The following is an 11845-nucleotide window of genomic DNA, read 5'->3' on the forward strand; positions in this document are numbered from 1 at the left end:
AACACACTCATATATTGTTCTGAAACCTTGACACTAAGTCACACACATACTACATAAGACCTGTTACTCAGAATGCCAGTGCTTTCCGAGAATAGAGATAATCTTTCCCTTCATCACAGTGCACTGTAATCTAATCCCCAGTGTGTACTCTAATTCACAGACTGACCTCATGCTGTCAAAAGACACACCCAGGGCCAGTCACTGCAGCTAGCTGCCATGTATTTTCAGTAGATTGTAATTTGGAAGACACCTCTCTATCTTTTATAGACATTGACATTTTGAGGAATTCAATCAGCACCTGTCTTCATTTTTAAATACAAAATTCCTTGTTTTGAATTTCTTGGTGGTTTCCTCATGATATTCTCACATGTAGATCTCCAAATACAGTGTCCAGTAGATGACATTTCTTTCCTCTAAGGGAGCATGTTGCTTGTCTGCCCTTCATTGGTGGGGTTAATTTCAACAACACAGTCAAGTGGCTTTTCTGTTCTGACATATCATGGGCGTTCTTTTCTCCCTTCTTGTGTGAGAACGCTTTAAGACTGTGATGTCATCAGTACCTCGACAGGATTTGAAATCAACGGGGAGACTGGGCATTGAATGAGCCCATGAGGACACTTCCAGAGTTGTTCAACTGAGGAAGGAGTCAGTCTTCGTGCAGGGGGCATTATCCCAGGGGCTGAAGTCCCAGACTGGCTGCAAAGGAGGAGCTCACTGAACGCAGGCATCCACTTCTCTCTGCTTCCTGGCTGCAGATGCGGTGTGAACAGCTGCATCATGGTCCTACCTCCTCCCTCATCCCACCCTGCCACAAGGAGCTCTATCCTTGTACTGTGAACTGAAATTAATCCTTCCTTCCTTCAGTTGCTTCAGTCAGCTGGATCTTCACAGGAACGAGAAAAATAACCACTGCAAGCCAGACCTAGGACGCTTCTAGTAACAGTTTCTTCTACCTTTATTGTTCATCGATAATTCCTGCTGGAGCCCACGTTTGCTGTGGTAATTAAAAATTAGTACCTGTTTTCCAGAACTCCTTCCACATTTACCAGCTGTACTTGTGTTCTGTGCCCCTTCTCTATGCCGTAGCATCTGGCCACACTGTCAGAGTCTTGAGTTACTCTTTTTCCCAATGGTTTACCATTCATGATGATAATTTATGAATCTGTGATTTCTTAAAGGTTTTAACTTGTGATTTATCAAGTATTTTATCCCAAGGTGTCCCAGTGGGAGTTTCTTTATGTTCAGGCAACACACCCTTGATCATTTCTTCGAGTATTTTTTATTTTTGTATATAAAAATAGTTAAATCTTACAGTACCTATTCTGTGCTGGTGTGGAACCATCCATCCCTCCAGGGGACTTTGGTTTCTTTTAGTGAGAAATGGCTTTAGAGACCAAGCCCCAGGGGCTAGGTGTACTCACAGTCCTGAGGTATCTTTTCTTCTGAGCTCTTCTGGGAGCAAAACAAGGAGCCCTCAGCATGTGTATGCATACTCAAACACACATTAGGTACATACATGGATCACATTCATACACATGTAGTTGTGCATGCACAGCTGTGCATGAACATGCACAGAGCTTAGAAACTGTATTAGTCAGATTTTGTCACTGTAGCAAAACAGTCTGATATGAACAGTCTGGGAGCAGTTTTATTTTGTCTGGGAGTTTCAGAAGTCTAAGTTGAAAATTCTTGTTAGTTACCTTGGTTCTGGGCTTGAGGTGCCACAGAACATCATCATCACAACTCGATTTTATGGCAGAGGCAACCCAAACTCATGGAAGGTAGGAAGCATAAGAAGAGGAGGGGCAGGGCTGGGGATCACCTTTAAGGCGTGACCCAGTGACCCAGTGACCCAGTGACCCAGTGACCTACTTCCTCCATCTAAAACCCATCTGCTAAAGATTTTACCATCTCCCAAGACAATACCACCAGCTAGGGGGTTAAGACTTCAGCACCTGAGACCATAAGGGACATCTCACATTCACACCGTAGAAACCATGGATTTACAATGACTCCATTGCAGTTCTTCATGGCCTTTTATTCCTGCCTTCACTCATTCTGTATTTGTATATGTCTTCCCCCACTGTGAACGTCTGATTGCCATGAACAATCACCAATTATCATTTACTCAAATCATATATTAGTTTCATTCTTACATAAGCACAGGGGCTTCTCATCCTTTCTTATCAAGACTTACAGGATTCAGTAATTCTCTGACTAGTTATTTATCTAACACAAAAAAGGCCACATGTTCAAAGTCTTGTACAAGAATGTAGCAGCTTTATTCATTGTACACAGACACTGGTTTTAACCCAGTTGTCTCAGGAGGAAGATGGATAACTAAAACAATGCAGCTGTACAGTGGAATAATACTCAGTGATTAAAAAAAAAAAAAGGAGCAAATCACGGCTACATGCGATAACCTGGATAATTCTGGAAACCATCGTGCTAGGTTTTAAAAGGTACAGAGAAATGAATGCATGAAGTCTGGTGCTATTTTAAGCAAAGCCAGTATAGGACCAAATCAGTACCATCCTTGCTTCTGGTGGGTTATTACCTGGGGAGGGAGATGAGGAAGCTTTCTAAAGTGGAGGAAGCGTGTTTGCCTCAGTTGGGATGTGCACGCACATAGGTACATGTGTTGTCAAACACGCTCAGTGGCTGTGCACCGCACTGTTTGTGCATTACAAAACTTTGGCCTCAATGGTATGGAGGCTGCTCCTGTTGCCTGAAATGAGGAACCCCCTGCCCACCCCAATTTAAAGTATCTGATCTTGCTTCGTTTTCCTTATGATTTCCCCTGCTCCTACCTGCCCAGGCCCCCGGAGACATTTATCTTACCCAAAACAAAGCTCTTACCTTCTTTTAGTATTTGATTACTTCTTTTTATCATTATTTAAAACAGAAAGAGTGAGCACAGCTTAGGCTGTCACTCTGCAACGGTGATTTTTATGGGATGTCTTTTGTGTAGTCGATACAGAAGGATTAACATGGCAAAGACATGGATGAACACGGAAAATGTCTAAATTAACATTTTAGGTTAATTCTCACTTAAACCTTTGCTATAAAACACATGGCGAGGGCAGAAGAAAGCGAACAACCAGCTGCGGTGAACTCAGGACTCGCTGAGTAATTTCCAGTCTCAGATGAGCAAACACCATTTGGATGAGTCAACGATTTTCTCAGACCTTCTCATAAATCCTGGTGCAGACCACACCCTTCATTATACATTCCTTTAAAGAAAGGGATTGGCTATTTAAAATACAGGTCAGAGGACAAAATAGCAGTTCACAATGAACTCACAATATTACATTGAGGAAGGAATAAAATGTCTAGATGCCAGCTTCCTAGTAGTTCACAACTACATTGAAACTTGAGGAAAACCTATAAAGTTGATCTGTGTTATTACACATGATCGAGCAGCAGTTTTTTATGCACAGTTTAGATGCATTTAAATCCAATAAAAATTGTCACAGTTATAACGCTTAATGTTGGTTGCCAGCTCTGTGGGAGTTAGAATCATCCATCCCAAACACAAATCAAACCTTCAGGCATGTCTGAGAGGGACAGTCAGGTTAATTGAGGTGGGGACCTGAAGACCTAACACAGGCTAAAGTAGAGAAGTGGCCATCCAGGGTCTGACTGAGGGCTCGGCTGGGCACCTGTGTCCGTTTCCCTGGCTTCCTGATGTGCGCCACCAGCTGCCTCAAGCACCTGCTATCATGTCTTCTCTGCCGTGGTGGATGGTGTCTCCTCTCACTACAGATCCAGATGAATTCTCTCTGAAGATGCTTTTTAGCTGGTTTTGGTTTCAAGGAGAATAGTGACTAATATCGAAATGGCTTTCTCATTGGCCTTACCCAAAAGAGCAGCCAAATATACTCCCTGAGAGGTTGGGCTTGGTTGATCTATAATGGTGACCTCATGTTGGAACTGCCCTGGACACCTACTGTGCAGCAAGAGCTAAAACCCAGCGCACATGAAAAGAAATGCTCAAAACACACATGATTGTATGCATATTCAGTGTGTGTTAATTATCGAGCACAGACCCACAGTCTTAAAATTCCCTTAGAGCCTGTCTGGCAGGCTCCTTTTCCTCATTCTGATCTGCTGACTGAAAGAAGTCTCCAGAGCTTAGTGCTCAGATTGTGTTTTTGGTATAGTTTAGGGTACGTTCCTATGCACTCCTGAAAACAAAGGACTTTTTACTACGATATTGTATAATTGAACAGGCCAGGGCTATATTTTATTTTTGAATATAGGCTTACATTTTTGGCCGTAAGTTTAAACAAATGACATTCATCCATATTTTCATTAACTTTACCGTTTAGATACTTCCACTTAAAAATCTTGACATAACACTTGTAGGACTCAAACATGAATTTTTAAAAATGGTTTTTCACTCAAGCACTAACCCCTGACTTTATTCTTGGTGTTATTGTCCATTTGTATTCTAAAGAACAAGGACATTTTGAATCAAGCATAATCAATGCACACATATAGCATTATTTCTGCCTTGAGAACTGGGAACATTCTTACCACTACCATTTTCCCATCCAGCAACTTTCTCTTTATGGTTGTCTCTTTACCGTCCCACTTCTGCACCTGCTTCAGGGAGCCTCTCTCCAGCGTCACGATGCTCTACAAAGACCAATTCATGTGTTTAACTTAACTCAGGTTCCATGACAGGTATCTCAACAAATCACATCCATTCCCCAAGTTGCTAACTCCCAGAAGGAATAATCCTGGCTCTCAGTAGTCCATTGGACCAACTTTCAGAGAAAAATATTATGGATTACCTTGGTTTTTCTGTTGTCAGCTGTAGTTTCGTCAAACTCCTGGCCCAGCTTGAAGGAGATCTCTGTATTTTTAAAGGCACTTTCAGTTCTAATGGTGATATAGTCTCCCTTCTTGCTGATGATCACACTAGGCTTGGCCAAATTTCCAAGTTTTCTGTTGGCTAACCCCACGCCTGAAAAGCAAGGCGTTGTCAGATTGTGTTGGGTAAGGCGGCATATCTGAGAGATGGATTTCATGTCCATGGGTTTCAAGTTACTTATTCAGTGTTACCTTCAATGAGTAGATGGTGGGACTTCCTACCAAGGACTTCCACCGAAGGTTCAACAACAAGAAAAAATGCATATAGGTGACACATTCATTTTAGCATATTGCTACAACAGTGATGACTACAGAGTTTACAGCATAACACTATACAGCTTCAAAGGTTTAGTTTGTCCACTTTGTCATGTCCAGTGGTACCCTTACCATAAAATAAGTCATTTCAGATTTGTATGAAGCATTAGAGACATTTGATATTGTGTTTACAAACATGCTTTCAGCATGACTATCTCCCATACACACATACTTTTCTATATTATTTTCTCTATCAATAGGAGCTATGGATATACAGAACAACCCCCCTCATATCCTTGATGGAATCACATTTTTGACATTTTGTAGTTCCAAAATTTGTCTGGTGAGAAGAACAAAACAGAACAAACTGTCCACCACACTCTTCTGTCTGTAGTCCCTGCTCAACATTAGGATGGATAGATTTTGGTGGGACAAAGTTTGAACTCACAGCCGTCAACCAGTTCTTTTGATATCAACAACTTGCACAGGTTTCGAGCATCCTCATTTAGGAAATGTGCCATATATCAAACTTCACACACTTAAATGATTAATTATCAACAAACTCAAAGCAAAGAGAGACAAAGAATTTTTATTTTGAATAAAAGTTAAAATTTTAAACTGTGGTTTCCTAGTATTCAATTCATAATCTTATTACCACATTAATTCCTATTAAACAAGCTTTCAGAAAATGCCAGACTATGGAATGACTCAAACTCTAATATTTCTCCCAAATTTCCAATGACAAACCTGTGACACTGTCTTCAAGTTATAATGCATTTAAATTCTAACAATCTATCGCCAATGAAGTGGAAGTAAATTTTATGAATGAGACAGAAGATTGCACTCAGCCCACACAACATTCCTTAGACTCCTGGGGAAAAAACATTGGAGAAAACCCTGTGCATCTGTCTATGAGGGGACATTTGCCACGAAGCATTCTCACCTAGAGCTTTCATGTAGTCATCGAAGTGCTCGCTGGAGACAAGCTTCCAGGTGCCTAGGAATTTGTTACTCATTGTGATGGATGAAGAGAGAGTGGAGTTCCTAGTGGGATGCAGCAGTTGCCTGTGAGATGCTGAGATCTTGCGCAGTTCTTTTCAAAGAAATCCAAAGCATGTGACTCACACTGAGACCCAATGAGGAAAGGCAGTGGCTGAGCTGAATGATGAATGGCTCTTAACTCATACGCTGCCTATCCATGGATGAAAGAAACCACCACACAATGTCCCTGTGTCCATGAAAATAACTCAAAGTATTGTTTGAACCTTTAGAATATTTTTTGGCTCATTTTACATTGATAGGCCTGCTTAAGTCCTTCTATATACTATATGATTTTGTGTGTGCGTGTGTGTGTGTGTGTGTGTGTGTGTGTGTGCGTGTGCACGCACGCACTCACATGCATGTGTGTTGGCATCTTATTGACTTTTAATTCTTCACAATTAAGAGTTCTTTTTTCATATTATTTTTATTGATTATTTGAGAATTTCATATAATATACCCTGATCACACCCATTTCTAGTCCTCCCAGGTCTGCTCCCTACCCTTATGACCACTGCCCTTGAAGAAGAAGGAGGGGGAGGAGGAGGAGGGACAAGTCTAATTTGTGCTGTCCTTATATTCACGGAAGCATCTTGATTATAAGTTTTAAGAGCTCTCTTCAATGGTTTTCTGTCTAGGTTGTTACTTTTTTGGGGTGGTGGGGTGGGGTAGGGGTTGTCACAAAATTCTTAAAAGGGGGGACAGTCTATGAGTATTGTAATCAGAGTCTCAAATATGCTGTGGGAGGTAAATGGAGGCCTACAGTTTGAGGACACATTCAGAGGTGAAGGAGGCTTGGCATAGTTTACATATTCTGGGCAGGCAGAGTAGGCAGACAAGAAAGTCAGTCTGTCGTTGCAGAGCACAGAGTTGTATTCATGTCAGGATGAGAAGCAGCACTGTAACTTGCCCTTTAACTGTGCCCTTTGACCATGGTTAATATTTCATCTCTCTTTAGGAACAAACCTGAGGATAATTCTTAGTTTCTATGACAACCTTGAATTTAAAGCATTTTATAAAAGTCCACAGATTTATAGAGAGATGATTTCCTAAAACATAATTCTAATGAATTCTGAGAGCTCATGTAGGATGGTCCCACTGATATGCTTAGTTGAGATTGTATCTTAGCATCCTCTCAGCCCCACAAGAGACACGCAATATTGATATGTCCAGCTTGACAATGAGGAAAACTGCATCTTGAAGTTAGAAAACTTATTCCAAAACTAAAACAAAAGTCTAGATTTAAACTAGCATTGTTCCCCAGTGCTAGACCCTGACTCTAGACTAGCATCTCCCAACACACAAACACACACACACACACACACACATGCAAACATACATGCACATACAAACACACACATATACATACACATATAAACGTGCGCATACACACAAACATACACACCCATACATACAATGTGCGCATGTATACACAAGAACACATACATAGACACACAAGCACACACACGTACATGCACACACATGTGCATGCACACACATGTGCATGAACACACTCACATGAACACACACAGACCCTGACTGACAATCAGAGATCCTGATAACACCGTGGCTCTTTAGCAGTATTCTCTCTCTTCTCAATATCAAAAGCGACAGCCAAGTAAGTCAGGTGACATGTCCGAGTCCCAGTCTTTGACCAGGGGAAACAAATGTTGCTCCCAGAAATGGCTGGACAGCTGCCATGCCTTCCTAGGAGTTTTTCTATACTAGCATTAATTCTGGCTGAGTGCACCAAACTTTACATTTTTGGTATACAAGTTACCAGTGCTCACAGCCATGGAAGAAATACCCCACAGTCAGGTCACTTCTAACCCATAGACTCCTTGGCTTCAAAGGCTCAGACCCCCCAGTACTATAGCTGGATCGTCACTCTGGCAGTCATGCGGTTTGGTGGTTTGGCTTCATACTGACTGAGAAATGCAGAACTGCATAGCCTGGGCCATGTATCAACTTCTACTACCAGTGACTGGCTAACTCAACATGGGGCCTGATAGTGAACGGGAGAGTTCCTTAACAAACCAATCTGCTCCCAAACCCAAGGTGATAGAAGTGCAGAAAGCTCACTGTATTGGAATAGTGAGAAAAAATTAGTGATTAATGGGGCCATTGTGGAGGGTTAAGGCAGGAAGATCTCAGATTCAAGGCCTTTAGGATACACAGTGAGACTCTAATGAGGAATGAATATGATCCAGCTATAGTACTGGGGGGTCTGAGCCTTTGAAGCCAAGGAGTCTGTGGGTTAGAAGTGACCTGACTGTGGGGTATTTACTTCCATGGCTGTTAGCACAGGTAACTTGTATATCAATACAATGGTATCCTTCAGATTTCCAAAGCTTTTGTCCTTATTCTTTTAAGAAGTACAACAGTCAATTTGTAGTTTTTTTCTGCACAAGTCAGTGAAGGTTTTCACACCACCCTATCAGAGCTAAGTTTTCAGGCAGATTTTAAGAGAAAATCCATGTGAAATTCAATGGTCCCTGAGTAATAATAATAATAATGATGGAATTCATAATAAGCCATATAATGAATCGATGGTCAAATGATGATCAAAGCTGTTCATAGTCCTGCCATGGTAGAACATTTACAACACTGATGAAATTTTAGATCAAGAAAATAATCTCTTTTAGGCAAATCACCAATTGTATCTGACTGCCAAGGTTGACCGGATGAACTTGGATCAAGATGAGATTCTGGGGGCAATGTATGGGTCAAACATACAAATGGAAGCCATGGGGAACCTGGACTGAAGAGAGCTTGAGGCATTGGAAGATTCACTATAAATGCCTTAAACAGAAGGTGAAGAACAGAGATCAGAAACGATCGTGACTGGATGTGGATGGTCAGACTTAAACTTTAGTAAAGTAAATAAAGTTTTGCCATACTGTAGACTTGATCCTTTTCCTTTCAACAGTTGATTACCCGTGTTAATTCTTGTCACAAGTAAGGCTTTTGAAAATCACACAGAAAGACTCAAAAGATGTGAATGAGGAAAGCATGCTCATAAACATGTCCTCTCCTGTATGTCCTGTTTCCTGCTTCATTACAACCACTCACTTCAGATAAGAAATAATCATTGTGCAGCGAATGAACAGAGTATTCATGGACTCCTATGGGTGGCATGTTTCCCTGCCGTGATATTGCACTTGTATTTAACACACTTATATCTAATGTAGCACTGTGGGGGTGTTAGCAGTGCATCATTGGCTCCTGCCTTCATGAGTCTTATACTGTAATTGGGGGAACAGCTATATAACATTCAGGGACATGTGATAGAAAGTTGCTACCAAGGCAGTTAGCAGATGGGGACCATGAGAATGCCATTGAAGGGCCAGGTGACTGTGGCCAGCCACACAGGAAAGCTCTTGATACAGTTTTGTTTTTAAAATCTTTGCATGTGCATGTGCGTGTGTATGAGTGAGATCCATGGAGCATTTGCGGAGCTGAGAGGACAACTCTGGTTGCCAGTCCTTGCTGCCTGGGATTTTCTTGTCCCCACTTGCTATCTTGCTGTACGGATTCTTGGGTCACAGACGTCAGCTCGCATCTCTAGCTGGAGATTCAAACTCAAGTCCTCACTCATGCGTGGGAATCACTTCCCCACTGAATCACTTGTGAAGCCCTAATTTATTTAGCCTCTTGGATGTATGATGAGCAATAATCTGATTCATTCTCCTTCAGAGAGTAGTCAACTAGGCATCATGCTCTTCTCAGGCCTCATTGTGGAGCCAAATATCCAAATCTTCTTTCCTCTTTCTTGCTTCAAATAAATACTTCTTGAAGTTTAAGAATGATGAAGTTAAAACTGCTTTCTTGATGCAAACCATACCTTGTAGCTTCCTTGGGCACCAGTCAGTGCATAGTCTTTTGGTTACTATGGTGATAACTAAATTCATGCTATCCCAAGGTTGCTAATTGTGCTTTCATGGGATGGTAATAAAAACAGGGAAGAAGGAGCTGTGAACCCTCCAAATAATGCAATTAGCTTTGTTCTTTGCTAGAATCTAACGCACTCTGGATCTTCTCCAAAGCGCAGGATGTCACCTCATTATTTCTAATAGAACAGCTGAGAATTGAAGGTACTTGCTGGGAACGAATAAAAGACAGGGAGGGGCTTCTACATTCCAGCCTCTTCCCCAGCATTCCAGCATCTGCTGAGCTTCCCACAGCTAAGCTGCCTCCTTTGTCTTTGCTCTTGGGAAGGAAATGATGTTAACATTTTCCAAATACATTCAAGTAGGCTGACCTTTCTGAGATTTGCACAAAATGCTGTAGAAGACATTTTTAGAATGCAGCCTGGCCATAGTGCTGATAAAAGAAAAGGATATCTTTAAAACCATTCATTTGCACAACATACTGTGTGTGTGTGTGTGTGTGTGTGTGTGTGTGTGTGTGCAGGCGAGCTCTCATAGGGGCATCTGTGTGTGAGTGTGAGGCCCAAGAACAAGTTCCAGTGTTGTTCCTTGGGAGCCATCATTTGTGAAATAGGTCTCTCACTAGCCTGGGACTCACTGATTAAGCTCAGCTGGCTAGCTGCAGGCTTCTTCCTGCCTCTGCCTCTCCAGTGTTGGGATTGCAGCCCACCCAGTACACCCAGCTCTGTTATGCAGGTTCTAGATGCTGAGCTCAGGTTCTTATGCTTGGAAGGCATAAGAAGCCACTGGGACACACGTATATCCCTTCCCTGATGCCACTCTTTTATCTTTTATCCCTTTCTGTGCCTGAAGTACTGCTTTCTTCTACACCTCTAGGCCTTCAGATCTTTCTTAAGGCAATTGAAAGGTAAAGTAGGAAGAGAGCTTACACAACATATTTTTGGTGATGAGCCCTGCTCCACTGAGCAGGCAATAAAAACAAAGACCCACGGCCAACATTAGATAGAGCTTAGCGAGTCTCGTAGAAAAGTTGGGGGAAGGACTGAAAGACCAAAAGAGGACAGAGACTCCACAGAAAGACCTATAGAGTCAACGAACCTAGACATTTGGGGGCACCCAGAGACTAAACCGCCAACCAAACAGCTTACACTGGCTGGACCTAGACCTCCTTTCCCCAACACCCTGCACATATGTAGCAGAAGTACAGCTTGGCTTTCATGCAAGTCTCACAACAACTGAACTGGGGGCTCCTTCACGTGCTCTTACAATTTCTACTAAGAACATTTAGGGAGAAAATAAACTCTGTTTTGGGGTTTTTGTTTTGTTTTGTTTTTTAATTTGATTTTTCTTGGCTATTGTATGTATTCACATTTCAAATGTTATCCCCTTCCCCTCTTCCTGCTCATATGAGGATATTCCCACTCCCACCCATCCACTCTCAACACAAAGCCCTGACATTCCTCTACACTGGGCAAACGAGCCTTCACAGGACCAAGGGCTTTTCTTCCTACTGGTGCTGGACAACGCCATCCTTTGCTACATATGAAGCTGGAGCCATGGGTCCCTCCATGTGTACTCATTGATTGGTGGTTTAGTCCCTGGGAGCTCTGGAGGGTCTGGTTGGTTGATATTGTTGTTCTTCCTATGGGGTTGCAAACCCCTTCAGCTCCTTCAGTCCTTTCTCTAACTCCTCCATTGGGATCCCTGTGCTCAGTCCGATGGTTAGCTGCAAGCATCCTCATCTGTATCAGTAGGGCTCACTCAGAGCCTCTCAGGAGACATCC

At 42.2% G+C, this 11845-nt stretch overlaps 1 protein-coding gene across 1 annotated transcript; it reads right to left on the minus strand.

The window, feature by feature from the left end:
* Nucleotides 1-2863: 2863 nt before the first annotated feature.
* Nucleotides 2864-6187, minus strand: LOC116895584 (myelin P2 protein). Its single transcript, XM_032896809.1, has 4 exons — nt 6077-6187; nt 4800-4972; nt 4540-4641; nt 2864-3233 (listed from the first exon to the last, which is right to left on the minus strand). Exons 1-4 carry the CDS (start codon nt 6147-6149, stop codon nt 3183-3185), a joined length of 399 nt encoding a protein of 132 aa, XP_032752700.1. The 5' UTR covers nt 6150-6187; the 3' UTR covers nt 2864-3182.
* Between the last annotated feature and the right edge of the window lie 5658 nt (nt 6188-11845).

The sequence above is a fragment of the Rattus rattus genome, chromosome 3 (assembly GCF_011064425.1).
Source record: "Rattus rattus isolate New Zealand chromosome 3, Rrattus_CSIRO_v1, whole genome shotgun sequence".
NCBI classification, from domain to species: domain Eukaryota; kingdom Metazoa; phylum Chordata; class Mammalia; order Rodentia; family Muridae; genus Rattus; species Rattus rattus.